The sequence below is a fragment of the Chaetomium strumarium genome (assembly GCF_033439665.1).
Source record: "Chaetomium strumarium strain CBS 333.67 chromosome Unknown B0T15scaffold_2, whole genome shotgun sequence".
NCBI classification, from domain to species: Eukaryota; Fungi; Ascomycota; class Sordariomycetes; order Sordariales; family Chaetomiaceae; genus Chaetomium; species Chaetomium strumarium.
This window is the reverse complement of record NW_026944430.1, coordinates 1755118-1769149: the sequence shown is the minus strand read 5'-3', so window position 1 is coordinate 1769149 and position 14032 is coordinate 1755118. Positions and strand designations below refer to the sequence as shown.

The window sequence follows — 14032 nt, the reverse complement described above, 5'->3', positions numbered from 1 at the left end:
CCCGGCGGCGCCACCTGCGGCGGAGGAATGTCAAGAGACTGACTCCGCAGCCCGCGAGGAGGGAGTTTAGGTAGGGCACTTAGGCCCAGTTTGCGACCATGTCTAAGACGGCGACGGGGTCGACGTCTGTCGATCCCGTCGCCCCCGCTGCTGCTGCCAACACAGTGGCGGTGCTGGTTATGGTGCTGGTGACGGTGGTGGTGATGGTGCTGGTTGCCGCGGTGGGGGTGATGATGATAGTGATTGTGTTGCTGGCCGCCGTGGTGATAGTGCTGGTCATGGTCGGGAGGCTATAAAGAGGAAAAAGCGTTCCGGCGTCCATGGTGGTGGGTTTGGATGCGACTGCTTGAAGAAAGATCAGCGATACCCTAAAGATGTACGGCAAACATATAGAAGTATCATGCGAGGATTTCAAACCTTTGAACAGCGGCAGGGAGATCCGTCTCTGACCGGTGCTTGAAATTGAAGACTCGAAGGACTCTGCAGGCGTGAGAACGACGAGCAGGACGAGGTGCCAACGGGTTCAAGTTGAGTGAAAATTTGATCTGTCAAGCAGAATGAAGGCCATACAGCTATGGCTCTTTCTACTTCTAGTATAACCTGGAAGGGAAGTTGCGACTGACGAGCAGTCCACACCGGCCGACTTAAGCTGTCTCTGCACCTTCCTCATTATGCCGTAAGCCAACGGTCAAGAGGAAAGAGCGGTTCCGTTTCAGCTTGGGACAGGCACATTGAACTTCAAGTTCTCGAGAATTCAAATGGCCCTTCTGGGCCTTTCGCCGCGCTGTTTCCATTTAGATGACTGGACACTTTTATTTTACGGACATTGATCGAATACCTGACAGTTTCGTCACCGACAGGTTATGCTCTTTCCCTTATTTGTAGTGTCTCTGGTCACTTGTATCGTATCTATTCGCGACGGCACGTCGGATTGAGATTGTTATCTTCTTCTCGGCTTCTCCTTTTTCTTGATATTAGTGAAGGACTGTACCATCTGCCCACGAATTCACATCCCAATCGCAAAAATGGGTACTTCACCGGAAGTTAGCGAGCTTTTGCTAGGTGTCCTAGAGGCAGGCCGCAAAATGCAATTCCGGAGCATGGTATACCAAAAGCTAAGCGGAAGATAGTATAGGTTTGTCCAAAGAACTTCAATTTCAGCTACCTAGTTTGATTGCGACAGGGTCTCCGAATCGTTGGACGATGGCCAGGTTTGGTGGCGACTCCCCTAAAAAAAAGCCCTGCGACTCTTATGGACCATGATCGTCTGAGACGGTAGCAGGCTTCTCCCGCGAGTTGGGACTTGATGCGGCGGCTGAGGCGGAGCTGGATGGAGAGGAGCGACGATCTCGACATCTTGAGCGGCGGCAGTAAGAGCAGCAACAGTTTCGGCGACAATCCTAGCGACGATGGGATCTCTCGTCACCGTGTCCGTCAGTGTCCTGCTTCTGTCGGGAAGATGGCATGCTTGATTGTTCTCTTCGTCCGTGTCCTGCGTATGTTCCAACGCAGCGACACCATTGGCAATGAGTCGTGCCGTTGCATGGGCTAGGTTGGCAACCCGGCGAGCAGTCGTGGCAGCATGGACCGGTGATTTCCGATGCCTTTGCATCTACCTAACGACTCCGAACATACAGGCGCTGACTCCGTCAAGGCTCCTATGGCCAGGTGCCAGTCAGTAGCCTAACATAAGACCATTGACTACCGCTGACGTGGACATCGGAGTACCTGCCTCTCCGCGTTGATATGAAAACGTGGCATACCAATACGCCAAAGTTGCGACGATGTTTGCGCAACCAGCGGCAACGGCCACTACTGTGCCTGGTGCCGCGCTCGCAGCGATAGAGGCGATCCAGCGTGCAACATCAGCTAAGTCGTGCGGAACTGGGGCATCCGGGTCAAATGGGAGTATGCTAAAGTAAGGAATTCGATCGGGGACTCGGTCGAAGTCTGGGAGCGCATCAATTTGGATAGGGCATGTGGTTTCTTGGTAGGACGGAGGTGCCGTTAAAGATGTTGCGGGAGATGTTGCGGGAGATGTTGCAGGAGATGTTGCAGGAGACGTGGTATGAGATGGCTGATGCAGTGCCAGATGGCGTCTTAGCCAGTCTCGGAGACGGTGTGCCATGGTGCTAGTGTGCGAATTGTAGGGTTCTGGATCTCGTTTGAGGTGAGGACAGGTAGGTAGGTAGGAAAATGTTGATCCGTGATCAGAGGGGGGATGTGGCTCTGTTTCGATTATAAAGAAAGCCAGGGGCGAGCGTCGAGTAAGCAGATAAAGTGTCTCTGTTTACCCAGGTACGTTTCCGACGCGAAAACAGAAATGCCGCCAATCGTCATGCTTGTGTGGCGACACGTAAGGTAACTTGCCCAAACTTTACCTCATGTAAACGTGTGGCAGCCATGGCAACGCGGAGAAGTCACGAGGGCTTATTACGCCGCCCAGTCTCCACCGATTGCATGTCTACGTTCACGGTGGCGAAGCTGTTAGTCTGCTGACCTGGGAATCTTTAGCTGCGAACGCGGTGCCAAGACTGTAAAGTGCAGACTCGCTGCGATACATTTTGGCCACTGCGTAGTCAGTAAGGCCAAGGAGTTATACGGAAGACCAAGCATGTCACTTAGCTGTTAGGGATTAGACAAGTAGGTAAGGAACGTAGGGGAGTCATATTCCCTCCATGCCGGCGGTGTAGTCAAGTCAGAGTTTTGCACATAGTACAGATGGGCAGTTGCTGCCCTCAAGTATCTAATACTATCCGCGGGGATAAGGATAAGGTACCTTAGTTGGCACTGGTTCTCTCGTGACGTTGTTTTCAGATGGGTAAGGTAGTTAAAATACTGAACACGGATTTGGCAGTACTTATACCTGTAACCTGAGAATTAGTATTACTAGCAACAGCATAGTATTATCCTCATTTCAATCGAGACGGATGACAAGATCAGAGCTGTGCTGTTGAACGATGCTCTAGGAAATAGCCACCTATGCCCGGGCATATATACTTGATGTACCTTACATACATTGCACACGAACATACCTCACGCTTGCGCCCCTCCTCTAACGCCGGGGCCTGCGGCGGCAGTGCCACATCAGGTCTAAGGTAGAAATCTGGACTACAACGTTGGTGAAACGGCCACCAGCACTTGCATGTTCCGCCTACTAGTAGTTCCCTAACATGTCAGGGAGGGGGATAGGGTCGGTGAATGCCTAATTAGGTAGCCCGTTGCCCCCGTCGCTATCGTTATAATCGCCGTTGTCGTTACTATGTCCATTGTGATCACGGTCATAGTGGTAGTGGCAAGTGCGAACAAGGAACATTTCCATCTGCGGATTCCATGGATGTTGATCTTTTTGATTCTGACTCTACCTACCTAGATACTAGGTAGCCAGTGTCAGTGTGTTACCGCCACCCTTTCAGAATGTGCCGTGCATCGGGGTCGGCGGTCAACACTTGCTGTGGTAAATTTTATCCCCATTAAGGTAACCACCTATGGTGGCTTCTAGTACAAGTACAAGCAAGATCCACCTGCTTCTACGACAGAGATTGGCTCTGGAGAGCAAATGCCGAAACTGATGCTTTTCATTGATAAATTGTGAGGTGTATGGAGTTGACCGCCACATCTTCCTTCAATAATTACTAGTACTCAACACCACGATGGAAGGTTGGTTGGCGTTTCGCGGACTTCGAGTCAGCCGAGGGAAGGCGATAAATCAATAGATAGAGAGGGATTGTGCGTGTAATGGTGTGAGTTTCATTCCTGTTCTCTATTCAAGTTCAAGGTAAATGAATCAAGCTATCACCTCACAGCGGCAGTGCCAGTTGCTATGTGCTAGAGGAAAGACAATGCAACACAATGTCCGAGTTGATTACGGTACTTGTGTACCTTACCCAACTACCTGCACCTAGCCAGTGTCATGCAATCTCTCTCACCGATCCCTTTCCAGTGGATGCCCGAGAGAAAGCAAAAAGCCATGAACGACCATTGCAAGCCAACCCCGGGATAGATACGAGACGAGAACAAACTGGACACCATGATATGCAGTAGAAAATGCACGAATGATCCACCCATACGCCGAATCAATGCTGAACGCCCCTACCGTCATCGTCATCGTCCATGGCCGGCAGCACGAACCGAACTTTCTTCTTTGGCTTTGCAGCCGGGATGTCTACCGCTCTTGTTGTCGTTCCGTACCGAGTGGCACTGCCATCCTTCACTTCGTTATGCGGTTCCTGCTCAGGTTCCTCTTCGATGGACCAGACGTCTGGGCTCGGCTCGCGCCACGCATGCGCGGACAGACGGGCAGGGGTGCCCGGGGGCCGTCTCATCCGAGCGGCGCTGCTCCCCGTCGAGGCCGAGGAGGGTTTCGCACCGGACTTTGTCACGGCGCGGCCCCGGGTTGAGTCACGTAGGGACCGAGTTGATGACAGCGGTGACAAGCCGTGCGTCTTCCTATCGTCTTGCTTTGGGGCACCCCTGAATTTGTCTTTTTTGAGGTGGTGGGGTAGACCAGGCGGATTCGCAGGCCTGGGCGGCCAAGAAGGAACCATGTAGTCATATTGTTCGTTGTCGTCCGGCGTGGCGGACAGGTCCGACTCCAAATCAGGAGTTGCTGGTGACCTCGGCGGCGTGGGAGGGTGGAGAGGTGGCCGGCTGAACCCCCCGAGGCTCGACGGGCTGACGCTTCGTACGACCTGAGGCGAGTGTTTGGCGTCCTCGATCCCGGCGTCGAACTCCATATCGAAGTCCATGGCTGAATCATCGCAATACGAGGACGGGGCAGGGGTCAGAAAGTAGATAATTGGATGCTCATCCATGCTGTCCAGGTCCATGTCCTCAACCTTAGCATCGTGTCCGATAGTGGGCTGTAGGACGGCCTGTCCTGGCACCCACGTGTCCCGGCCGTACTGTGAAGAGGACCTTGAGCTAGACATCTTGCTGATATCCCGCCTGGAGGACCAAGGCAGGGTAGGTGATGCGAGGGGGTATCGGGCTGTCTTTAAGGAGACCGCGGCGGTGAAGAAATACCGGGAGTACGACCGCCCGAGAACACAGAGTGACAGAGTGGAAGCCAACCCTCGCCGGCCTCGCCGGCTCAGATAGGGTTGTCAGAAGCGGGCGGAATAGAGATGTAAGAAAGAGTTGATGTCTCCTGATGCTGTGCAACATGAGGTGGGAGAGCAGAGGAGAGGCGGAAGGAGGTGGCCAGTTGAGAGAACGACGTACCAAGCAAATATAACTTATGCCCGGCCAGGCGCGAATGGCAGCCTTCCCACCATCGGTAGAGAAGAGCTGTCCCAGCCACCATTTCGGTCAAGTCACCGGTCAGCCAAGGTGATAAGTCTCAGATTTCTGCGGGGCAACACAAGGCGTCCTCTCTCCAACTTCTTCGACTTGTGTGTGAGTGGACCGACCGTAATCCTCCACCCCCACCCCCTTAGGTTGCGAGTTTCCAAGTACAATGACAGACACTGGAAGCTGATGGGGGTGATATGTCTGAAAATACTTGAAAAGGCTGCCATATCAGGAATAAGCCCGGCAAGGACGGAATTCGATTACGAGTCTCGTGGGGTTTTAAGTCGTGAGCGACCGCTCTGACTCGACGCGTGACGGCGTTCAGCAGGCTGAGCTGAGACCGGCCCAGAACTGCAAACCACCACTATCTTTGGCATCTGACTACCCGGTGCTCCAAAAGGGAAAATGGCACTTGGCAAAGCACTTTGGTAGGTAGCCAGTCTGCTTTCGGAGTAGTTAAATGGAACTCTGGGGGGAGGTGATGATGGAGCTTAGGCAAGGTCAGATTGCTCAGCGTTCCCAGCTCCCAGAGACCATCCGGCCATCCTGCATCGGAAGGTGAGAGCTCACGATGTACCTGCATTGTGCATCCATCAAGTTCGCGTCGGTGACAAATGATCAAGTTCTCCTACCCACCTTCGTCGTAAATTGCCCTGCACGCAGATCGCGCAATCAATGAGGATAGAACGGATACGACACGGGTGAGTGGACGAGTCGGGTGACTGCCACATTTTCAACAGATCTCGGTTGCAGGAGGCACCCGCGCCTCAAGGAGTCAAGAGCGGCATCGCGCTGCATGCCAATCTCACAAATCGCGATCCGCACTGAGTTGTTGTGCCACTGACTGCGCGGTCTGTCCAATACGCGCTCGCCGCAGGGCACCAAATGCTGAGATGCTGACTGTTTGGAGACGTGGTCCGTCTTCTTCCGTGATAGGGTCACTCACATGATAGTGCATGTGAACTGATGACACTTATCACTGGGGATGACTCCACCAGCAAGTCCCACATTTATGACGCAACTTTCTTGATCCAATCCTCAAGTTGGGCTGCAGCAGCCAGAACAGGCATCCTCAACCTGAACGCAGCTTTCTGACCTGAGACGGTTGGGGATTTGCGATTTCCATTTCACCAAGATCTGCAGTTTCACGTACTATGGTACAACTCTCTTGTCGCGAGCTGAGGCCCAGGCATCCGCATTCAGCACTCTCGCAAACACCATAACGTGGGCTCAATGAGCCTCATGTCGTTTGCAGATGAGGACGTAACATCACAGCGCAAATCTCGAATCGCCGCATACATTACCTTAGGCTCCTGCGTCCACACAGTTGCATCTACAGGGGTAATTGCAGCGGAAGCAGCATTCAAAAGCCAATACTTCGGTACGGAAGCGGCTCCAGACTCGCAGCAATGCTCCGCATCTTGTTTGCCTACGTATCATATCTGTGCGAATGAGGGTCGTTCAGTATCCGTTGATACAACTCGCCCACCTACTCCATTGACTGCAATCGTCCCGAGTACGGATAGAACACAGCGCCTAGATCCGAGGACAAGCCGTTCGCCCGCTGGTACTGTCCGCTCGTTTGTCAGTGGTACTGTACATATGCGTACCGTGTCGCAACCTTATGGCAACCATGACAGAGTCAAGCCACCTCTCGCTTCCAATCCGACTCATTACGCTGAACATTCGGTACGCCACTGAGAGCCCCGTCCCAGGAGAGGAAACATGGCAGATTCGTTGTCCAAGGCTTTGTGCACAGCTCAAGTTCCTTACTTCTGGACATGACTCCGCATTTGTCTGTCTTCAAGAAGTTTTGCATTCTCAGCTCACCGACATTCAAGAGCGCCTAGGTCTGTCATGGGATCATACCGGGAATGGACGGGAGGATGGCGACCGGGCCGGAGAATATTCGCCAATCTTCTACCGAGCGGATCGCTGGGAGTGCGAGCGCAGCAGGACGTTCTGGCTCTCTCCGACTCCGCATGTACCATCAAGAGGCTGGGATGCTGCTCTGAAGCGGATCGTCACCGTGGGCTCGTTTTGCCATCGGGATACAGGGACTGTTGTTGTCCTCATGAGCACTCATCTTGACCATAGAGGCGTGCTTGCACGCGAAGAGAGCTCCCGCCTCCTACTCACGCTCGCCAAAAGCTGGACTGAGATAGCCGACTCTGCACCACACCCTTCGCTGTTTCTCGGTGGCGACTTCAACAGCACTCCAACCGGCAAAGCCTACAAGATCTTGACCGAGCCGGGCTCCAGGATGAGCGATATTTCCCGGCTTGTGGCGGAAGATGCAAAGTACGGCAACCGGGAAATAACGTACACGTCTTTTGGAGAACCGAATTCGCGACCAGCACGGATAGACTTCCTTTTCGTACGAGACGCCGCGAGACTTCGTTTTTCGACTTTCGGCATCCCCTCCAACAAGTTTGATGATGAAGTTTATCTCTCAGATCACCGGCCCGTGGTCGCAGACATAGAGGTACCGGTCAAGCCGGCCATCTGATGGTGGGGAAGGAAGTGTGCTTTCCCCTTGCGCTCATCCTTTTCGCCAACTGGTAACCCAGATTCATCCAAGTCCCTCCTCAGGTTCACACACAAAAGTGGTGTCTGTTGCGGCGCCCATCTAGAGCATTCCCGTCGCTCGCCGTGCTCATCGCACCAAGACACGGCAGTGGCGACATGGAGCGGTGGTGGAAGTCAGGACGCTGGCGTGTGCATCTGAACTACATCAAGAGAGGGGTCTCGCTGCTCGAAGCGTACGCCAGCATCTAGACACGACTGGCCCCCCCCCCCCCCCCCCCCCCCGCCCCCCCACCCAACCCCCAAAAAAAAAAAAAAAAAAAAAAAAAAAAAAAAAAAAAAAAAAAAAAAAAAGAAATCCCAGCAGAGTCTTATGTTACCCTTGTCAACTATAATCCGGGCATCTACCCTTGAGCTTATCTCCCTCTTGGGCCTGTGAAGGATCTCCTGAGGATTCCAGATTTTCTCGATCGATGCTCCCCTCTCCGCCCTCGTTGTCAGAACGAGAAGCATATTTTACGATAGAGTGTCACGTTGCTCGAAGTAGGACATGGTACGCACTTGCAAGACGCGAAGGGAGTGCCAAAATGGCGGTGTGGACTGAAAGATGACGACGAGACGGGTCGACTGTCAGACAGTCACAGCACCCGGAAGGCACCTACCTACCTGTCTCTCGTCTAATGCGGGGGACTGAGAGATACACTTCGCTCCTTCACAATACATAGTAGTCAGGTTTCTAGAACCAGGCAAGCAGATCTGGTTCATTCCGGGTGCGAAACACATCGAATCCGGCACCCAGAACATGTCAACGCAATGTCTACCTACGTATTGTATGTACATACAGCCCGGCTCTTCGTGGGCTCGGTCGTGGTGACACCCAGTCGGTACTCATGGCCGGCAATCTCGCCGCAACCCCTGCTCTCGCCCAGTGAGTGGCATTGGCCTCGGTGGAATGAATGTCACGGGAACAAGTTTGTCTGGCGTCAGCTTCCGTGCAGCACCTCAACGAACGCCATTCACCACCTATGACCCGCACAACACCAAGGTCATCGGGAAGCACAATGCATTTGGATGCCGGAAAAATGCACCACGGGGACTGATCTGGACTACAGCCAACCCTCTCCCCTTTCCTGGGCGCGAGTTTGACTCACTGGCCCCTCGATGGCAGCGAGCGGCCGTTCCGAAGTCCCACTTGAGAGATCCGGTTTCTGGAGGCGGACGCCCAGCGTAATCACAGCCACTTGATCGATATGGCGATGCGGCATGATATGCAGCTCCTTTACGCATCTGCGACGGCCATGATCAGCCTTTTGGTGCCTTTGTGTAAAGCCTCCCGCGCGCGGGGTGGGATCATCCCGACCGACGTCCAGCCAGACCACCTCCGCAGTCCGGTTGGATGGGGTGTAGGTAATTCGGGGACCATTGGCTCCCACTGCTCAACTCGAGACGCGCAAGGCCAATGGGATGAAGTCAGCGAAAATGAAACCACCAAAACAGATTCGCTGCATGCTACATGCGGCGTTCTGTTCGCGCCACGATACCTGTCAGCAGTTCCCGAAACATTCGAATCGCCCGTTGTGGTACGTCTTCTAAATATCCCGCATGGAATGATCTTCAGTTGGTGCTCTGGGGTCGCCGGGGCAACAGAGCATCGAAGGCAACGCTGACCCGAAACGCCTGTAACATCGTAACGTTAGTTATAATCTCGGTACTGCCGTGTCCCTTGTGTTGCCAGGCCGATGCCGACGGCTCGACCATGCCAATGACGCGGATTGGGAACAGCACCAGCTCAACGTCATAATTGAGGGATGGCGGCATCATTCATAGGGTATGTACTAAGGTTATTAAAAGGAACTCTGGAGATCAACGGGGCACCTACACTTTGACGGTCCCCCTCCGATCTGCTGCCCTATGAGAAGCCCCGGGCAAGCTGTGGCTGCATGACTCTGCATTCCAGACTTGGTGGCTCCAATGGCACCAACGGAAATGGTGTGCTGGGTTGACGTAGGTTGTCTGGAGAGCGAGCGGACGGATGCCTCACTCTTTCTCATTCGCAAGGCAACATTCGACGTCCCGCCTGATAGTCCGCGGCTCGTCTCTGCGGTGCCCTCCCTAATCTCGAGGGGCCAAGTTAGCTTACGCTAGTAGGATCCCGTCCCGTCGTTGAGTTTGCGATTCCTGTCCGCCGCACTCTGCGACATCTACTTCCTAGGAACTGCCGGAAGAGGCTTTTGCAGTTGTCGAACGGCCACTTGCAGTCTGTTTTCCGACAACGGACTTCGCCGTTGACGTGTGCGCGCAAATTGATACCCAAGAGCAGTGTCGGGCATTAAGACGGCGGAGCGAAGGAGAAGAGTGGGAAACGGTTGGCCAGTGGTTCCTTTTGAGAGAGCAATTCCCCAATCCCGGGCAGCAGCACCGTGCCCTGTCCCCTTCTCCCGCCCTGCAAGAGGTGTTCCCCAGGCGTGACCGATTCAAGCCAGTGGCTCCACTGGGATATCCATCGGTTGACGCCTTACGCAGGATGTCTACCAAACACAACCTGAACTTCCATCCCAGGTCGGCGTTCGTGCGAGCACCTTCTTAAGGTAGTCTCGCTAATTACCTGTGCACTGGAGCATGCCTGGATAGACAATATGCACGTGTATTACTCTCGGCCTGCCATCGTATTCCAAAGTTCAGGTCGTTGAAAGAAATCTTCGTGGAGGAGACAGCAGCGGATAGTACTGTACACAGTAGGCTGACGTTGTCTGTGCGCCCCCCGTCGCTGTTCATCCGCCTCACCTTCTGTTTCCTGCTTGGGGATTGACGAGTGCCCGGGGCGCCCTGGTCGGCAGATCTTGTTGGATCTGTCTGTGGAGGGTCGCAGGGTTGGTCCTGGAGCGATCAACGATCCGAAGTCCTCTTTTTCGGCTTCGACAACCCCCCGGACCGGGACGCAAGACTTCGAAGCGATCCTGGAGGCGGCCTATTGTGCAAGGTAAGCAAGAGGAAAAGCGCCTCAACCCGCGCTGCAACAGCGGTCGGGGCGACGATTCGATTGTACAGAGTACTAGTCGAGTAGATACGTTATACCTAATGCGAGCCAAGAGCCACCTAATAAGACCTACGCCTTGTTGCAGCGGCAGGGAGAGGAGGTCAGCTCGTCGCCCGGCCAGTTCCCGTCCACGGGCGGAGAGCGTCAGCTTTTTCTATTGTTCCGTTATCGATACCAGTGTAGAACGCCTCTGGATGCCCCTCTCCAAATGCGTCTCGGCCTCCGGTTCCCCAGTTAGGTGGTGAAAGAAGCCTTCGCTCCAGGGCGAGCCAAGCAGCGATCCCCTGCTGGCAGTCCCCTCCCGTCCGTCCACTCACATTCCATCATACCAATGATTCCATAGGTGCAACCCCCGCAGTGGAATAAAACTCATCGCCCGTCCCATTCCTCCACCTTTTCTGTTCCCTGGAGCCTGACACTTCATCCCAACCTGCAATTTGTTCCCGCCATTCCATGTCCGCCGTCGTCCGAACTCCCAACCTCCCACACCCCCCAATGTTGAGTATTCCGCTATCGCTAGACTCGACACATCACCTCCTGGATATTCGCATCCCGACGTCGCGCATTGTCGGCAACTAGGCCACTCTGACCGCATTTGTCATTGGACCGTCACGCCACGGCTGCACCTGACACTGGTTGTCTCCTACCCGAGGCATCGTTGCCTCTCCTGCAGCGACTTACCCGCTCGACTGTGAGCAGCAACAACACCACTTTTGCGGGCGTGGGCTCGTACCGCCATGTCGAGGCGAGAAAAGCCAATAGTTGCGTCTGTCGAAGACGTTGACGAGTCTGGGAATATCATCGAGGAAACCGCTCGTTACGCATCATCGGTTGCCCCAAGCAGTCCGGCAAAAGAACAGCCAAACACCAGCCGGGCCAGAAGAGAGAAGGCGAGAAGAGGCTCTTCCTCGCCTGTGACCACCAGCGTCGTCACCGACTCCGATTCCACGGTGCATCCGCGGAGAGACTCGCTCAAAAAGACCAGCAAGGACCGAGATAAATCGGTCTCCAGCAGCAAGAAGGCGCTTATGGCTTCCTCACGACCCCCCGTCAAGCATACGAAGACGGCGCCGAGCATGTCAAGAAAGGACATTGAGGCAGCCTACTACGGCGTCGACCCTACCGTCACCCCGGCCATTTCACGTCCCCGAGCCAAGACGTCACGGCCATCGAGCTTCTATGGCCCCTCCAGGCCGCCACCTGCAAATGCCCGGTTCTACGCAAACGCAAATCAACCGCCCGGTTCTCTACCTACCTCGTTCCCACCACCCGGTCCTTGGATGGCGCCGGGACCGGGGCCGGGGCCAGGGCCAGGGCCCCTGCCGCCGTTTGGCCCGTCTTCGCCGGTAGCTGCACCTCTGGTTATGCAACAGCCACCGCCACTACCTCCTCCGCCCGACTACTTTGCCCGCCCGCTCGAATCTCGCTTTGGGTCCGCCCGACCCCAGTCGTCCATGGGGTTTCGCCCACCTCTTCGTGCTCTTGAGTACGATGACTTTGAAGAGTCCCCCTTTGAGCAGGCGCTGGCGCGGAGGCCGTCTTCGACTCGGAGGGTGTCAAAGAACGAGGAAGACAGGAGATCAATGCCTCCTCCTCCTCCACGTCGACCTGCCTCTGCTCGCCCTGGAGCACTCGCCTTTCGCCCTTCCCCATCTACGCCAGCTAGGCACCGGGGCGATTTTGACGACCACGAGACAGACATCGATGATGGCCTCTTCAACGACCTTTCGCCGCTCGGACCAGGGAGCTTCGCGCCTGGGAGTTACGAGTCCAAGTCCATCCCTTTCCGGCCACGACCGAGCTCACGGCCGAGCTTTGGTGATCTAGGATATGACGTGCCTGATTACCAGACTGAAGTCGCTGCGAAAGGGCGCCGACGTAATTCGTACTACGGCGGGCAGTCAGCCCATTCCTCCAACGCCCTAGAGGAGAAGATACGACAGGCCGCCCACTACCAGGATGAACTGTCAGGCGGGCCACCAATGCCGCTGACGGCCGAAACCCTCAGAAAGGCAGGCAGAAGTGGTGCCAGCAGCAGGTCCACGAGGAGTTCGGGGAGCCATGATGAGAGCGACTACAGACAGTCGGCTGCGACCCGCACCACGAGGTCGACGGCGCCCAATGACGAAGACCTTACGATCCGCGTGAAAGGAAACACCGTGCTCAAGTTCGGCAATGCGGAGATGCAGTGCGAGGACGGAGCTGAGATCAACATCAGCTCACGGAGTGGCAACGCCGAGATCCGGACTGGCAGTGACCGGTCGAGCTACATTGACCCTGAGGATCGCCGTACCAGGATCGACTTCCCCGCAGCGCGGGAACGTGCCACTTCGCGGGCAAGGTCGCGCGCAAGGTCGTACTCCCGCACCTTCTCAAAGTACGATGTTGCTCCGCCGTCGAGGTATGATGCTGGCCCGGAGTACGACACCTTCAGCAGCTATGCCCCGCCGCTCCCACCGCCCTACCCGGAATATCCCTCGTCGTACTCATCGCGGCACGGTGATGGGTACTTCCACACATAGATGCGACCATTCACGCTAATATGAGCAACGACGACGTGCGAGATGGCAACAGTCTGGTTCTCGCGGCCAACGGATGACGAGATGATGCTGATGAGATTCTGATGATGGTGAATGGGGGCCACGGCGGACCCGCCAACGCCGAGGAGATGATGATAATGACGTTGACACTTTCCATATGCATGACGGCCGGCATCTTTTCGCTTTTCTAGTTTTTGGTGGTATCTGATCTGATCTGAGCGAGCGTTGGCTTTCTACGCTTCTCTTCGTTTCTACTTCGGTGTGAGCTGTATACCCCCGTCTCAGCACTTAAGGGGCGGGTTTGTGCAAACGCGTTGGCACTGGAGGCTTTTGTTTTGGCTTTTCTTGTTTCTTATACCACACTATTCTTGTTCTCCTTGGATTGGATGGCATGCTGTTAATGCTGGATGGTACGAAAACATGGCCGAAGCCCTTCTTTTTACATTGATGTCTCGAGATTTACCCGAGACAAAAGCGGCTTATACCCAAAAAACCTAGCTGGCATGGGAAAAAAGCAGCTTCGCCTTTAATACCAACGCTCGCCTTTCCTGGACACTTCCAACTACCTTTCTTGGATCGGGGCTTCTAGTGCTGGGACGTCGTATACGAGTCCATAGGGGACGGCACACTGGTGTCT

General features: G+C 54.8%; 5 protein-coding genes across 5 annotated transcripts; 3 read left to right on the top strand and 2 right to left on the bottom strand.

Annotated features, from left to right (window-relative positions):
• Nucleotides 1-1613: 1613 nt before the first annotated feature.
• On the bottom strand, nucleotides 1614-2410 carry B0T15DRAFT_102699 (uncharacterized protein). The gene has a single exon (XM_062861384.1). The coding sequence runs from the start codon at nucleotides 2126-2128 to the stop codon at nucleotides 1676-1678; it is 453 nt and encodes a 150-aa protein (XP_062724026.1). The 5' UTR covers nucleotides 2129-2410; the 3' UTR covers nucleotides 1614-1675.
• Nucleotides 2411-4060: 1650 nt separating this feature from the next.
• B0T15DRAFT_102684 (uncharacterized protein) lies at nucleotides 4061-5041 on the bottom strand. Its single transcript, XM_062861383.1, has one exon. It carries the CDS (start codon nucleotides 4929-4931, stop codon nucleotides 4077-4079), a length of 855 nt encoding a protein of 284 aa, XP_062724025.1. The 5' UTR covers nucleotides 4932-5041; the 3' UTR covers nucleotides 4061-4076.
• A 1884-nt stretch (nucleotides 5042-6925) lies between these two features.
• Nucleotides 6926-7801, top strand: B0T15DRAFT_392199 (Endonuclease/exonuclease/phosphatase; the record flags this gene model as incomplete). Its single annotated transcript, XM_062864618.1, has 1 exon — nucleotides 6926-7801. The coding sequence occupies one exon, from the start codon at nucleotides 6926-6928 to the stop codon at nucleotides 7799-7801; it is 876 nt and encodes a 291-aa protein (XP_062724024.1).
• Nucleotides 7802-8958: 1157 nt separating this feature from the next.
• Nucleotides 8959-9692, top strand: B0T15DRAFT_102625 (uncharacterized protein). Its single transcript, XM_062861382.1, has one exon. The coding sequence runs from the start codon at nucleotides 9069-9071 to the stop codon at nucleotides 9483-9485; it is 417 nt and encodes a 138-aa protein (XP_062724023.1). The 5' UTR covers nucleotides 8959-9068; the 3' UTR covers nucleotides 9486-9692.
• A 1714-nt stretch (nucleotides 9693-11406) lies between these two features.
• Nucleotides 11407-13382, top strand: B0T15DRAFT_102605 (uncharacterized protein). The gene has a single exon (XM_062861381.1). The coding sequence runs from the start codon at nucleotides 11593-11595 to the stop codon at nucleotides 13375-13377; it is 1785 nt and encodes a 594-aa protein (XP_062724022.1). The 5' UTR covers nucleotides 11407-11592; the 3' UTR covers nucleotides 13378-13382.
• Nucleotides 13383-14032: the final 650 nt, after the last annotated feature.

Coding starts and splice junctions, on each gene's coding strand:
- B0T15DRAFT_102699 (XM_062861384.1), bottom strand. CDS start 2,128: ATGGCACACCGTCTCCGAGACTGGCTAAGACGCCATCTGGCACTGCAT.
- B0T15DRAFT_102684 (XM_062861383.1), bottom strand. CDS start 4,931: ATGTCTAGCTCAAGGTCCTCTTCACAGTACGGCCGGGACACGTGGGTG.
- B0T15DRAFT_102625 (XM_062861382.1), top strand. CDS start 9,069: ATGGCGATGCGGCATGATATGCAGCTCCTTTACGCATCTGCGACGGCC.
- B0T15DRAFT_102605 (XM_062861381.1), top strand. CDS start 11,593: ATGTCGAGGCGAGAAAAGCCAATAGTTGCGTCTGTCGAAGACGTTGAC.